This window comes from Protopterus annectens, chromosome 2.part0 (genome assembly GCF_019279795.1).
Source record: "Protopterus annectens isolate FY-2018-M chromosome 2.part0, PAN1.0, whole genome shotgun sequence".
In the NCBI taxonomy this organism is placed as follows: domain Eukaryota; kingdom Metazoa; phylum Chordata; order Ceratodontiformes; family Protopteridae; genus Protopterus; species Protopterus annectens.
The window spans coordinates 705,410,190-705,427,357 of NC_056728.1; the positions used below are offsets into that span (position 1 = coordinate 705,410,190).

General features: G+C 38.6%; 1 protein-coding gene across 1 annotated transcript in view; it reads right to left on the reverse strand.

The window, feature by feature from the left end:
- The window catches only part of NFKB1 (nuclear factor kappa B subunit 1), a 772,892-nt gene that overhangs the window by 417,176 nt on the left and 338,548 nt on the right, over positions 1-17,168 (reverse strand). Inside the window, exon 8 of the mRNA XM_044060344.1 lies at positions 3,811-3,949. Within this exon, the coding sequence (XP_043916279.1) occupies positions 3,811-3,949 (139 nt within the window). The remainder of the gene's footprint in view (positions 1-3,810; positions 3,950-17,168) is intronic.

The following is a 17,168-nucleotide window of genomic DNA, read 5'->3' on the forward strand; positions in this document are numbered from 1 at the left end:
CTAAGGGTTTTAGGGACAAAGGATGACAAATATCACAGTTGTTATAATCGTGACCTGCCCCTAAACAAAATATACACTGATCGTGCGTATCCTTATGTGGAATCTGTCTTCCACAGGTGCAGTTTCTCTTCCTAGATGACATACATCTGAGAAAGGTAAATAAAATAGAAAAAACCCACAAGGGTAATTATCTGAATGCGGACAGCCAACAGCAGTCATCGAGAACGGATAGGCAAGGCCAAACACACACCGGATAACTGCAGCTGGCGAACAGATGTCTGAAACTCGCAACGGCAGAAAAGTTCTGAAATGGGTATGTGCAAACATCACAGATATATCCGCCACCAGTTTATGGCTCTTCCATGCAGCGCCGCATGTACCCCTGCACTCAAGACTTTGGTTTATTGGCTGGATGTCCAGTGCTGCAGGCAGCAACTCCCCAAGGTTAAGAATACTGTAACATAGGAATATAAGGGTATCTAACTGTTATACAGCTCACTCCTTATCAGTACTAGTGTGCTGTAGACATGAAGATCCCCACTCTTAATCACACAGCACACTCCTCCTCCATTCTTATACTAACAAATTGTAGACTAGCTCTCCAAATTTTATTCCTCCCCTTTTTTAAACCCACCTGATTTATCACATTTTCACTGTTATTCTCTGCTAATATCTCCTCCTGTTTTCTTACTGTCTGTAGACATAGCCTTAATCTGTTCTTTCTTTTCTGTCTACCTCACCCAACTTCACTAATCAACCTTATTCATCTGAATCAATGGTGATGATACATCTCATTCCTGTGCTGTATTATAAGGTTATGTTTGGCAAGTCATTTCTTTGACTTGATTTTACTTCTTTGACTGCCATACATTTATATAGTGCATTTAGATACATGGTACTAGAAGATATTTTTGTATTAAGTTTTTGTCTCTTAGTTCTTAGAAACTTAATTCACAACATCTCATATTTTTGCTTAGTTCTACAGAGGCTATCTTTTTAAATTGTACAGCAATATTTAATGCATTTTTAAGTATTTGTAAATGAAATTAAGTTTTGATGCATTTTTCATTCTCATATTTCTGTTTTGTATTTTATTTTTTTTTCTGGAGCTTTTCTCCCTGGAACTCCTCTGAAAAGTTTTTTATTTTTTTGCACAGTTAGATTTTACTAGTAATAAAAAATGCAAAGAAATAAATAAGTAAACCTGCTCTCTTTTTTAGATTCATACGTACTTAGTAAACTATTGATCTGTGATGATCTTAAAAAACCTAGCCTTACATTCCCATGGTGATTTTTAGCCCTTATGTTTTGCATATAAATAACTTAGAGGTAGGCCGAACAAGGATATGCTGAAATGTTTACATATTTTCCTTATCCATGAGGCACACTGGTGCTAAACCGGGGAGCAAATTTTTGGTTACCCATCCATTCATCCAAGCTACATTTCAACAGAGTAAGAGAAGTACTTTGCTTTATGTGGAGTGCAAGATGGTCCTACAGAAGTGGCAGTCTCTGTGATACAAACCTAACCCTCCAACATGTTCTATTTATTTTTCAAAAGAGATTGATATCCCTTGAGTAGGTGTTTAAGATAACATCGGACTTGTGAATGTTTAATAGGTCTGACAGAATAGGGTATGTTGAAGCTCTACAAGCAAGGCAAAGGTAGAATTTCTGCATGATACCGAGAAGAGGGACAAGGCTTTGAGATGATCAACGCCTTTGATTGTTTTAGTGAGAAAGCATTATGTTTTTTCCAGTTGTGACAAGTGTTGAACAGGTACAGACCAAATGGGCCATTATATTTAATGATTGGCCTAATGAGTGCCAAGTTCAGTGGAACAATTGTACCCCTGGATCTGGATAAAATACATTTAGATAGAAGCTCAAAAATAAAAAAAGGATTTCATTAGGACAAAGGATAAGTGGTGATGAAAGGGCAGGTCATTGTTGACATAGGTTCCCAGATCTCTAACTGCAGGATCAATTTTCAAGGGTGTGTTACCAATGTGATAGTCAAAAAAGGAGTCATGCTTGCTGAAAGATACAATTATATACTTCTTGGCCTTTAGTTTTAATCTATGCGTTTGACACCAGCTATTTGTTTGGGATTGGTCCTTTGAGAAGATCTTGGTGTCTGGAGATTTAAGGATGATGCCAAGTGTGCAGATATTAGCTTTAACTTCCAAGAAGCAAATACCAAAAAGGAATGGCCCAAGGACTGAACCCTGGGATATACCCTAGTGACAAATGTTTTGGAGGAGGTATAGCCACTCACCCTAACTTCCAGGGTTCTACTTGTGAGCCAATTTACTATCCAATGAGTTACACAGGGATTGACATTTACCTAGGGGAGTTTATCTACGATACTTGAGTTTGGGAAAGTGTTGAATGTCTTTGCGAGGTTTAGATATGCATCATGCCTTCATCCATAGCTTCACTAACTTTTTGGAAGAAGATGACCAGGTTTAGTAGGCAGAACCTGCCCCTGATGAATCCAAAATGGGTTGGGTCAAGAATCTGTAAGTTATATATATCCTTATACATTAACTCCATAATGATCCTTATCACAGCTTTATAGACAAGACTGGTCAGGTTTATGAGTCTATAATTACCTGGTTCCGCTGAAGTCCCACATTTGTGCAAGAGAATAACTGTTGCTGTCCTTCATTCATCTGATATGACACCTGCTTTGAGGCGGATACTGAATAGCTTCTATAGGGGATCAGACAAATCATGTTTCACGGCTAACCAGTAGGCAGCCCCGGTATGTTTTCTGGCCCAACAGATGCAGTGTTCTTGGCCTTAGATAGTACACTGAGAACATGCTCTTGACAGATTTAAGTGTGAGTGTGTGTGTGTGTGTGTGTGTGTGTGTGTGTGTGTGTGTGTGTGTGTGTGTGTGTGTGTGTGTGTGTGTTGGGGTGGGTATGTGATCTGGGAATACTTGAGGGGGGAGAGGGTGATGTTTGAGCTAAATTTACTCTCTGCTCTGCACTCTATGATCCAGTTGAGCTGTTACTACTACTCACACATACACTTCTTACTACTCACGCATACACTTCTTAGACGGTCAGTATGTGCTTTTTAGTACTTATAATGTCAACTATAATTTTCTTTCAGATGGTAATCAAACCACTGCTTAAGTTAGGAAGCTAAGGCTAGTTATACAGCTGCTTCTTCCACACAGAAATCCAGAGTCAGCCCTCTCCATAGACTGCTGTTCATGGACACTGCTGTCAGTCTGCCAAACTGCTTTTCTAAAATCTCTAAGAACAAAAAAAATCAGAAAAAATTCCAGCCATACTGTGTTTCATCAATCTTCCAAGTCCGATGGTAACAGTTCACACTATATCAAAGAAAATTTGCAGGTGCACTATACCTCAGGCAGAAGCATACATATTTGCAATGCATTATTATACTTTACTTTTGGTCTTTATTGTGTTAAAGTATTTCATTTATTTTTGTAATATTTATAGGACATGTTTTTACTACAAGATTATCAATGGTCGTTATGTTTATTTTAGCTAGACACACCTGCTTAAATTAGGACTGCCATTTGAAATTAAAATAGGCTATAACCCCTCCTTCAATAAATAGTAAGAGAGAGAATTTCATGAAGTAAGCTTTATAGAAAATATTTCAAGAATGCAAACAATTTAAGATACACTTCATTGCTAATGGAGAAGAAATATTATTTAAGTAAATTTCTACTTTAGGACTACAATTAACTTTCTACTTTAAGACCACAATAAACAGTTAATACAGCATGCCATTTTTAAAACAAAAAGATTTAAAGTTGTAAAATACCTTTGATTTCAGGATAGTAAACAAAAGGTTTTGGTTCACTTGTTTCATGGTCAGATTTCCTTCGAAGCTGGACAAACACAGATACTGGTGTGGTAATGTTGACATCCTTATACTTTGGTGTTTTGAAGACAATAGCAAACTGCAAAATAAATTAATGTTGGAATACCAGTATAAACAGGAAGTCATGTTACATTAACCCAGAACAAAAATAATTCTTATATCCTGTAATGTATGCATAACTGGGCTAGCATAGATTCTTATCTCCCATCTAAGTACATACTGTTTAATGTTCCCTTAGGCCTACAGTTTAGGCAATACTTTTTGGTAATAGAACAGAGTACACCCATCATAATTTGCTGCCCTATGAAAATATTATAGAGTCAATACTTTTACTCCCAAAGACCATGTTTGATCCTTAGGGTGACTCTCCTAATGGATAAAATGTGCATGCCAAGAGGGAGTCCTGCAAAATATTTTTATTATATAGTACAAAAATCATAGTTTTGCTACTTTTTTACAAGCACTGCAATCACCGAGTGTATGAAACTGCATCCTGCCTAGTGATCAAAACTGAAACAACAGAAATAATGAAAGGTGTTAAAGTTTTAAAGCCTACCAGTTACAGTACATGCAGGGTTGTAAGGTAAATGTTTTTGTGACAGAATCTCTTTTTTAACAAGCTTTAAATGTGTATTCAGTTAGCAAAGAGATTAAAGCTTTTGTTTTCATAGTCTCTCATGCCACAGTGCAAAATGTTCCAGAAAAATAATATTTCTGATGAATATACAGCAAGAAGCCCTGATTGGCTCTTTTCTTAAGTTTACAGCTCTTCAGCATATACTTACCCATTACACTAAGGACTAAATCAATAAGCCAATCAGCAGCTGTAATCTAATTTTGAAAAAATTGCTTATAACACTTCTGAAATAAGACTAATACAACACAGACACTGAAATGAAGACGAAAAAGAAAATAAAAAAGGCATTCATACAATTATCACATTTAGTACATTAAGACAAGAAAAATCCTTGGTATACATAGGTTGGTAATAGGCTATCGGCCTTAGGGCCTATACAAGCCTAGCCATAACAATTCCCTGGCTATTTCTTCCCACAGTATTTACTTCCCTGAACCCCTGTCTAGCATCAAACACTTCACTTCTACATACAAAGATGCAGTTACTATTTTGTGTAATATAACAGCAGAAATGAATACATCACTTATTCATTCTCTGACATCCGCTTTATATGATTCTGTGTCATAGAGGCACTGCAACTTTTCATATCAACTCAAAAAGCAACAGTGCTTCTGACAGAAATGTAAACATCGCTCTACTCCCTTGAGATACACAGTCACATGCACTCCTGTGCATTAGCCAAGTTCTTGATAAAAGTTAAATCACCATTGCATGATCAAAGGTAACAGTGGTAAAAACTTCTTCTATTTCACTTCCTAACTAAAAGGAAGAAGCCTGCAACTACCATTGGTAATCTGGTTACATGAAATGTCAGTATCAGTCACATTCCCCCACACCTACCACAAACAAGTAACTGCAAAAGATTTTCAAAGATTTAAATATACATATAGGAAATAATGCAGGTCTGTATTCTTAGCTATTAGGTCATATATAGACACTATCAATAAATGCCTACACCGTTGCTGATCCTTCACCTTTTAAAATAGGTATTTTCTAAGTTACAGCAAACAAAATCTCTTAACTATATAACAAGGCTGCATAAATAAAAGACATATAACAATATAACTATATGTATAAGACATAGATATATAACTATAACACATATAGACATATAATTATAACACCAGCATTTAATGAATTAAGTTAATATGACATGAAGAAGCGTTCTTACCACCAAGGTCAATCCTCATTTTGTTAATCTGTTGACAGGCTATCATAGCAATAATCTACATCAGAGTTGGTCGGTTGTTCAGCAATTTATACTAAACTGTGCTTCTGTGAGATCCCAATTCCTGTATGTGTTATACTTTGTAAACCAGGTAAAACCCAGTGGACACAAATGTCCCTTTTCAGGGGCGATCTGAAAGCACTGTGTGCTTAAGTAATTTGTTCACAGGTATCAGAAGGCAAATGGAGATGGAAAGAATCAAACCCCATATCTTTGCTATGGGGAAACAGTTCATTAACAGCTAAGAGCCTTAATCTTCTGCACTAACTGCTAGAGAGTACTTGTAGGTTGTTGTTGTTGTTCCTTCGACTTTTCCCGGTTAGGGGTCGCCACAGCGGAACTCCGGTCTGCTAATGATTGGCAGTAGATTTTCACGGTGTCGAGGTGCCAGCTCGATGCCCAACCTTCAACGAAGGCACACTCATTCACGCATGTCTTTCGAACGCCACTCGACCGTGAGGAGGACATGCAGACTCCACACAGAAGGCGCTCCAGCCGAGAATCGAATGGGAGAACCTCTTGCTGTGAGGTGACAACGCTACCGCTGCACCACCGCGGCTAGAGAGTACTCGTAGGTAAAAGCTGAAAAAACAACATCCCCAGTGTCGATCACTGTTATGTGAAACCATGCTGAAAACTATCCTTCGTAATGAAAATTACCTTGTCATACAAGAATGGTAGTAACCTATGAAGTATGATTGCATTAGGAACTTCATATCCCTAAATATGGTACAAAGAAAGGGTACATATAAGGGTCACACAACTATTTTATTTGTAACAAAGTGTTGCTGGAAATGTATAGATTACTACTAGCCATGGACATTTTTGCATTTGTACCAGGATGAATCTCACCTATGATACAAAATGAGACTGCACCCGTAACAAATGGTACATTGGCAACATGATAAAGTTTACATTTAAAGTGATGGAACATGTTAGGGGTGTACTTCAGGATTCTCCCCTTAGCTCTCTTACTTAGCATATTGACAAAGCATTCAGGCAGTATCAGTCATTTAGTGTGTTGTATATGCTATACATTGCCCTCAAAATTTGGGAGACATTGGTAAGCATAATTTATTAAAACATGAAACAAAACTGATTTTAAAATGAAATACTTTACACCCACTGGGTTTAACCAAGAACTTGGTCTGAGGCTATTTGCTATGAATTCCTTTTACTTTTCTTTGCTTAATTGTTTAACAAAGCAATTGCAGCATTTTTAATTATCTTAATGACTGTGGTATATAAAGTGGTGAATGACAGTTTGAATGATTGGTCTCTAAACATTTGAAGGCATTTTCTGACAATGTACTAGGATTGTAAGAAGTCTTTTGTCTGAATTCCTGATTTTGTTACTTTGTTGATTTAATAAAGTTGTATATTTATTATTCACTATATTTTGTTCTTAATCTATGGAATGATTACAGACCATTTTAAAGGCATACAGCAGACACCTAACATTCAAAAACCAGAAGGCACCAAGGCTGTAAAACAAAACATAAGGCGTCAAGGCCACAAAACAAAATGTAATACAGAAGTCTGAAGAAAGTTGCACTTAACAGGAGATGTTCATCATGTTCATCACCGTTGCAGTAGCTTTTAGGATATATTGGTTGTGTCTTGCCCAAGATACAACTGGTCAGCTTCTAAAAGTCCTTGGTCTCTCCCGCACTTCCACTCTATCTGTTGACTGCTCAGTCCTGGAGAGGGAAAATCTTCAGGACTTTCTTGTGTAAAACTTAAGAAGTAATGTACTCATTCTGAACTAAAGAAAGAACCACCAAGCTACTTCCCAGCAATAACTACATACAAGGGGGGGGGGGGGTGTAGCTACTGCAGCGGTGAGGACTTTGAACATCTATTGAAATGTTAAGTGCAACTTACACAATTGTACTATGTTCATCATTGCCACTACTGCAGTAGTGTTTAGACTTTGTGGGATGAGTAACAAACCTTATCAGTCCTGGGAGGAGGATGGATATGGATCCATAAACCCATGAAGAATGGTTCTGGTAAAGCCAGTCTTAGATCTAGAGAAAGAATACAGTTGTAATGCCTTGTAAAGGTATGTACAGAGGAGCAGGTAGCTGCCTGTAGAATGCGTCCAGACTCCGCCCTTTTCCAATATGCCAAAGAAGGACACAAGGCCTGTAGAGTAAGCCTTGATGCTGCCTGGAAATTGTTTACCACAGCATGCATAACAAAAGGCAATAACCATGGACAACCATCTGGAAACATTGTTTTGAAATTGTCTGTCCTTTCTTTATCTCAACACATGAAATAAACAGCTAATCAGGTTTTCTAAAGAACTGGTTCTGTCAATATAGTACCTGAGCTGCCTATGCACATCCAGAGTATGCAGAATCCTCTCTCTCTAGTTCTGAGGGTCAGGATACAACACTAGGTGATTGGTGGCTTGATTCAAAATAAACTGAAACAACTTTGGATATGGATGAGGGATTTGTTCTTAATGATACCCAACCTCTATGGAAGACTAGACAGGATTCCCTTCTTGCAGAGAAATGAGAAGAACAGTTTTCCATGTAATTAACCTTAAATTTGCATGGTATGCAGGTTCAAATAGAGATGTGGTTAACTTTTCAACATACAACAGGAAGGAGCAACCTGTTTACATGGTGGTTTCAGGTGCAACACTCCTTTCAGAAACTGATTTACTAAAAACATCGAAGAAAGTGGAGGATCTATGGTCAGACATGCTGAAATGGCTGCAAGATACACTGAGAAGAGTACAAAAGACGGTAGGCTAGTGACTCACAAATATTTGATCACCAGTGGTACATAATCCCTAACATGGCCTTGGTTATTGGATAGGCACCAACTAGAAAATCTCTTCCACTTGCCAATATATTCCAAAAGTAGGTTTTCTTGCCTCCTCTAATACCTGCTGCACATCCTCTGAAAACAGTTACCTAAAAGGTATTAGAATTGAATCATTCCAGCAGTTAGTTGAAGATGTTTGAAACTGGGGTGTGTCAAATTCCACGTCTTGTGAATAGGTCCAGTTTGTAAGGAAATTCGTGGTAACTGTCTTTGGACAAGTTTGATAAGAAGAAAGAACCAATGTTGTCTGGGCCAAGAGGGGATCACCACAATTACTTTTGGAGAGTCATTCTGAAGGTTTAGAATTCCCCCTGGATATCAATGGAAAGGGTAAAAATGCATAAAGGAACATTCTCATCCATGGCAATAAAAAAGCATCTGTTTTCCAGGCCTGCTTGCATGGATTCCTGGAACAGACTCTGTCGAGTTGCCAATTTGGAGGTAAACAGATATAACTGAGGTGTACTCTACAAATGGATCCAGCCCTGGAATACCACCTTGTTCAATTTCCATTTGTAAGGATCTGTTCTAGTCCTGCTCAGCTCATCTGCCACTGTGTTTTGCTATGCTTGGTGGGTTAGAAACTGCTGAAGAGCTTTCCCCCAAGCAATCAAAGCCACTCTGCATAGAGGGTACACCTGGACAGGGCCTGTGGACTATACATGGATTTTAAGGCATGGGTCACAGCCACCAACTCTTTTATATTTATGTGCTTTGATTTGTCTGAAAAATCCCTCAGGTTTTGCACCTTTATCCCCATGGAAAATGCCTTCCCAAACAAAATCTGAGGTGTATGAAGTTACAGATTGACTTGTAGAAAGTGGAGAAAAGGGAAGACCTACATTTGTTTGCATTTGTAGTACCTACCAATGCAGTTCCGTTTTTTTTTTACAAAGCCCAAGACTGAAATCTGAAATTCTAGAGGATACAAATGTTGGGAACATATGTTTTTTTTAGATGCCAATGAATCTTTCTCATATGTAGCTTGGTGAGAAGAAACATGACAATCTTAGCTACTATGAACCCCCAGAATCCTGAGAAACTCTCTGGCTGAAGTCTGAGTTGAGAAATTTAGGAAAGTTTCCAGATAATCCACCTGCTCCTGCATCAAAAATACCATTTGTTGCAGAGAGTCTACAATAACTCTTATAAAGACAATCCTGTGTGAATGTCCATCTGGAATCCCAGAGTGGTCAGAAGAGATGAAACCCAGGCTAAGGACTTTTGACATGTAGGAGAAGACTTTGCAAAGATACGCAAGTCCTGTAAGTGAGGAAAAATGTGAGTGCTATTTAGCCTGCAATGAGCTATGACTAGAGCTAGACACTTTCTAAACACCCTTGGAACACTAGATAACCTGAAGGGTAATGAGGACAATGATAATCACACACACACACACACACACACACACACACACACACACACACACACACACACACACACACACACACACACACACACACACACACACACACACACACACACACACACAGACACACACACACACACACACACACACAAACACACACACACACACACACACACACACATATATCCTGTAGCCTTTGGTTGTGGCAATGTTGGGTCCAGTGTTACCTTAAAGATTCCCTAGGGTATGAGAGTTAAACTTTGAAGGGTCAACACTATGAATTTAAGGGGGAAAGATCTAAAATTGGTCTCCAAGAAGACTATTCTTTGGTACCAGACATTCTGGAGCAGAAAGCTTTGCACCTTTGGCACTGGTTCTATGACTCCTATGGTAAGTAAGTGATGATGATAATCCTGAGGAAAAAATTCTGTTTAGTTTGGAGGGTGGGTAGGAACTCTACTGAAAGCAGTTTTTTGTATTCATTGCCAACTCTATCCCCCCTGAACTATCATTAACACCAATGAGTCTATCACAATCTGTTGCCAAAGGAGAATGTAGAGAGCCAGCTGTTGGAACAGGTTTTGAGAGACTGGGGCAGGAGGAGAAAGAATGCTGGCACAGACAGTCTGAAGTATTAGACTGCCCCTTTTTTGGAAAGGATCCTTGATTCTTGCTATTCCCTTCCTGCCATCTAGTTTTGTTTCTCTGTTTGGCCTGAGAAGGCAGGGATTGCTTCCATTGTTTCTTAGATGTGAGAGAGGATCTGGGAGATTTTTAAGGGGGGCTGAAAAAACTGAGAAACTTCAGAATTGATTTTCCTCTCTAATCAAATTGTTTGAGGAGCTGAGCAGCAGATGAGTCAAATAAAACCTCATTATATAAATCTAAATCCAACATTTTAGATTTTACCTCATCAGAAACCTTTTGATTCCATACCCAGTTGTACCACCTCAAAACAGTAGCAAGAAGCAGAGGCCCTAGACACATTATCTACACAATCATACATACTCCTTAAGGCAGGCTTAGATACTTGGGAATGTTGGAAACAACATAATTGAGATAGGTACTACATTCAGGGGAAGAGTGGTAGTTAGGTCTCTCAAACTGTCTACACAAAAATGCACAAACTGGCACATATGGGACTGATAGTTAAGAATTCTATATATTAAAGTGGATGAAGAAGACGAAATTCTCTTGCCAAATCTGTCCAAAATCTTCCTCTACTTGTTCGGTGGGGAAGGGTCAGGTGATAGCAGGAGCCTGTACCTTCCTGCTGTGGATGTTGCTACTGCTACAGGGTCTAACCTAAAGTGAGAAAATAAGTGCTTGCTTGTTTAAGAAACTTTATAAAGCCTATCTGCTTTTTTGGGGACTTGAAGGTTGTGAATATGGATTGTTACAGGCAGCATTATATACATCCTCTACGGCTGGCACTAGAGGAGGAATAGACATAGAATGAGGCATATTTACTTAAACGTATCATAAAATCTCCTCAGGTTCAGAGGGAACATCCATTTCTTCCCATAAAAATACTTCATTCATCCTGGAAATAATCTGAGAAAAAGAAAATTCCTTAAAGAAGGTTGTGTGGGCCAGCTTTCCTCAGCAACAGAGTTCTGGGTTTGAGAATTTGCAGGAAATGAAGCCTTATTTCTGTCTATGTCAGAATCATATGGCATGTCTTCCTCAAGAATATTCTGACTGTCCTGATTTACAAGTAATAAATTCTATGTACCAGGTCTGACTGTCTGTACATTTTTTGGCTAAGTTAAGAAAATCATATTTTCTTATAGATACCATGTCTTCAGATGAAGAATGTTCAATGTGTAATTTATTTATTTTTTGCAGGTATCTTCAGTGACTGACTTGGAGAAGGAATATCCGTCCCATCAAGAGGTCTCAGTATCCCCATTACAACTGATATAACTTCAAGATGGCTCTCTCATGCCCACCTTAGATGCTGGAACAGCTGAAGAGGACATGGCTGACCCCTATTTAATGGTGGCTAAAAGGTCTACACCACAGGAGGCAGAAGTGGTAAGTGAATGGTTCCCATTCTAGCTTTCAGTAACAATTTGTCTTCTGGTGGTGCAAGACATGGTAGCACAGCCTGCATGTAAGACCACAGGAGAGCTTTACCTGTACAGTGTTACTGAAGGAGGGGCAGTCAAGTCTTCCTTATGCACACTATACTAATTACATACTGATGGATCCCTAAGGCCTTACCACATTTACCCCACTTATCTTACTACCTTCTACTTTTGCATCTTGAATTATATCAGTTTTAAGTACAAGTTATACCAAGTACTAGTCGTTTATCATTGCACTTAATCTGCTGAAAGGGGTTGTTTGCCCAGTCAGGCCATCCTAATTAACAAATATGTGCTGATTACTTGGAAACTATCAGAAAAAATGTTACATTTTGAATATACATCTTGGCTCAGAAAAACAAAACAAATAAATATTGCAAAAGTACAGGCTAGGGACTCAGTAGACAGGGTACTTTGCAAACCCTGTTATCTTACAGAGCCATTCTTATCGTCAACCCTATTTTTCCATTTTACATGGGGATGGGGTGTTTTATCTTCATGGAGAGTAGCAGCTTGTTTTTTCTCCAGGGTCCAGTCAAATTTCACAGGAAATTATCTGTTCAGCTATTCCTCTCAGTGCATGAGTCCTTAGATTACCCTTTAGAAATACAGTTGCAGCTTTATTCTTATTCATAAATTACTAGACTAATTATCCAGGGGGCCTTTCTAAGTCTAGCCAAGTTTTCCCAAAAGAATAATGATGTCCAAATAGGACACTGACAGACAGGCATTTATAAGCTACCTCTGTCCATAAGGGACAAGGGTGCCTGGCCCAGTGTAAATTTCCTATTCCCCATCCATTGGTCTAGGTTACACATAAACTGGGTAATTGATGAACTCAGGTTCACATGGATGGGAAGCCTGTTCCATGGGAGGGGCAGTTTCTAGAACTGTCTCTCCAGCATGTTCTGTTTAAGCCACAGACAAAATTTGGGTCCCTAGCCCTTGTATTACTGGTAGTCTTTGACTTAAGAATATTTAGGAGATATTCATAAGTGTGGTGTTTGTGGATGCCTTGTAAGCCAAGCACAGATCACCCTCAGCAATCTATAGGAAACTGAGTGCAGGGAAAGGGCTTTAAGGCATTCTGCATAATGCAAGTTTGTTACTCCTTGCATTCTTTTTGTAAGGAAGATTTGAAGTTTCTCTAGTTGCTGCATATGCCTGATCAGGCACATACCAATGGGAGCATTGTACTCTATGACTGGTCTGATTAGGGCATAGTATAGTGGGATAATGACCTCTTTGGACCTAGATACCATGCCCTTATAAGTTGCGCAGCATAAAATGATTTACTCATTACTGTGGCCATGCATTGGTCGAATGTAAGGCTACTATCTATGTGCGTACCCAGATCCCTGACCACTGAGTCGACTCTTACGGGCATATTATCAACATGGTTATTGACCTTTATAAAAGAGTCCCCAGAAGTAGTCAGCTTTTAATAAAAAAAAAAACATGCAACTCTACAATCTCACTTTGGACTGGAAAGCTGTCATCACAACAATGGGAAAATTCAGGTAACCAGAAAAAGTAGATTCAGCAGCAGATGCCTTTCTGACACTCTATGCTTCATTAAGAATTATAATTCAAACGCTTTCTGAACTCAGTTTGCTGCAGTCTGCAGTGTTGTATACTGTAAAATGCCTAAGGTACTATTTTAATTTAAAAAAAATGGAGGTTTGAAAATAATTAAATGTGTCACATTTCAAAATCAAATTAATGGAGACAAAAATGTGAAATGGAAAAGGGGGGATAAATTTGAACATAAAATTGAGAAATACCAACAAAAATCGTACAGTTGAAAGACATATCCTCTGGAATCTGTTGTGACAAAACTGGTTTAAAGACAATTTTGAGGTCATTTTTACAAGGAAACTTGGATTAGTGCTAAAGGGCACTAGATCTTGTGAAACACCAAATACTGTTCTTTGTAAATCTGGGCCTGGAGCTCCTGTATTCCATGGACAGGAGTAGTGGATACTAATAAACACTTTTTACAAAATACACCCTTCAAAGCTGCCAAACCAGTCATCTTAAAAGGAGGATGGATGAGCCCATCAATCATGAATTTCAAGTTTAAGGGAAAGGTTCTTCGGTGGTAGACACACATGCAGAACTTTAAGGAACTGCTTGACAGGCTAATGCTAGGTTACAGTTCTACCTTCCACATGACTGTAATGTCTCAAAACAACAAAAACATGGACATTGAGTATGGAATAACTAAATGTCATGTTACAGCATGTGTTCAAGACAAGTTAGGATGACCTTCAGACTAAATAACTCTGCCAAACATAAACACTCTTCTACCCGACAAAATAAGTCTGTCATATGGAATACTTTAGTTTCAAACACCTCTATAACGGAGAGCAAAGGCTCTAAAGAAACAGACACTTCCAGAAGTAGAGCAGGATACTGTCAAGCCATGGAGTGGCTTCCTTAGCCATGATAGAAATGACACTGAGACTGGTGTTTTTTTTTTCTCTGAATGTTAAGAGTTACATAATCTGAGGAAACAGTAAACAAACAGGAATCTTCTCTAACATGACTTCCTCAATGCATCCACCATTAAAGCTCCCTTGCTTTTCTGAGTCAAGAAGAATGAGGGAGGAGTACAGTCTTATTTTTAACAAACAGGTCAATAATTAGACAGTTCACCCTTATTTTAAAAATTAAACAAACCAAAAAACATTAATCAACAAACTCAGATATCATCTAACCAATGAATGGACCTGCCCCTTGCACAGGAAAATGCATCTAGCAGTTATCCAAAACAAATTAAACTAGTCTTCCTCCTCTATTAATCTATTATCCTTTTTTTCTTTAGTTCTACTTCCCTCTCTCCCCTATCATACAATCACTCTGTTACCTCAACCTCATCACTACACACTCTTCACATCAGCTCTCCTGTCTCCTAATCTCTATTCTCCTCCCATGCTTCTTTGACTTTCAGTCCTGCCATAATTTTTCACAAGCCTTTCAGCCTTTTTCCTCTATTAATTCTCTGCCATAAGTGTTGTTAAAAAAAGTTTAATCTACACTTTGATCTGTAACATATAGAAATACAGATTGCTTATTCACATTTATACTGGCACTGCTGTGTGTGTTTTTACTTTACTTTACTAATGATTGTAAAAATTAGAGACTTTCTCCCAGAGTATTCTTTGAAGGTGGGCTTTGCTCAATCTATCCTGGTTAACAAATGTAAAATGAATAAATGAGCAAAACAAATGAGGAACTCTGCTAGCATATGCACTTGTGATTGGCTGCAGAAGCCATGTTTCAGTCTATATCCCATTGCCAGCTCAACATTACCGCTCATCACAAGGATTAGCACCCTTATGTTTACATAAAATATTACAGTCAGGTTGCTTGACAGAAACAGAAGAGGTTCTGGCTTTATTTTCCTTTCCATAGAGGGGAGGGAAATACTGCCCATACCATTTATTTGTTCTGACTAGTTAGTATCATTAAGCATGGCTTACTGGTTGGGAAGACAACAAGTGGCATTCATAATGATGAGAAGCCAGTTCTGGTGGCATACAGAATAAGGCCTTAACCACAGCCCAGGCAACCTGAGTTCATTTAGCACTAGCTGCTTGATAGGGCTGGCAGGCAGCATGGGGTGTGCCCATCCTTGGAGGGGCAAGGCAGATTGGGATGCATATGGAGCAATTCTTCAGAGGTGTGGTGGCACTGTGCAAGCATCCTGAGGAAAAGCTTTAGGTCCAGCAACAACTGTCTGTTGGTAGCCCTCAGTAGTGGGGAGGGTCGAGGGTCCCTACACTGATGTGAATACGTTGTTCTGATGCCCAAGGGATGAGGCTTGGCCATTCAAAAGTTCGCATAGATAGGGTGCTGCCAGGGATACATGCAATCCTCAAGGCAGCCTAAATGATGGCCCCTACAGATGGCTATCAACCTGGTAGTTCATGGTACTCCCCACCATGGAGAAAGGAACAGGCCCGAGTCTAGTTGGGGGAGGTCTGATGTTTGACTTTTCGGTATGCACAAGTGCAAAAAGAACATAATGAAAAAATCATACTAATGACATATAATTTGGTCAGAGAAGTGAATGAAACTGACATTATTTAAGTTAGTTCAAGTGGATATAAAAGACTCCATGGTATTGTCACCAACTCAGGTAACTGGAACAGCTTCCAGACAGAAACCTGATGAATTTGTCATTGATTAACAACATTGTGATCACAAAATTTTGACAGATGTCAGTGTCTGAGTGTCTCAGAGACAATGTGTCCATCCGTTCTACCAGTGACTTGAGTTCAGAAAGAACTTAAGCAGCTGGTATAGCTAGCCAAGGGAGATATGAAGAAGCAGTCAACATCCTGCCCTCTTATTTCAGGGGGGTGGGCTGGGAAAGGATTTTTTTTGAATGTTGGCCCTTGGCATTTCGAGTGATGACATTTTAATAGGGAGCCAATATTGTTCCTTTCATTGACTCCTGCACTTAATGAGTGCCTTTGACAAGTTCCAACACCAAAAATATAGGTCAACAAGTTGTGCACTCAACAGAATATAATGCAATCTGGGGCATTCTGTGAAATAAGGGAAAGCTGGAGCTATGTAATTTCAATTTTGTTCACATAGACAGTAGCCACACGTATTTAAACATATTTCACATAAATTAACTTTACTTCCGTAAAACTAGATGAGCAACTGAGCAAATGACCCAAGGGTTAAGTTTACCTTTATTAACAAACAACTACCACCCACAGTCACCCTGCACAATTACATTCACTTTGCAGTGTGCAAATCACATAATAATAATAATAATAATAATAATAATAATAATAATAATACCTTTCATCCTCTTAGCATAGAATCAGAAACAAAGCTCAAAAATAATAAGGAATAGAGGCCCAAATCATGGACAGACTTTAAATATTGCTCTTAAATACACAGAAAGTTGCTAAAATAACAGTTTTCACTTTAGCATACATTTTCTGTAGGATATGAAGTCACATTTCTGTCATTAGTGACTGCAGTCCTCAATTGTTTGCCAGAAAACCACACATTTTATGAGGAACAAACCAACAATATGAAAGAAACTGAAGGACATTATGTGAAATTAGGAACAATTTCAACATTTTTCAGACAGCAGCAGCCAGAGAA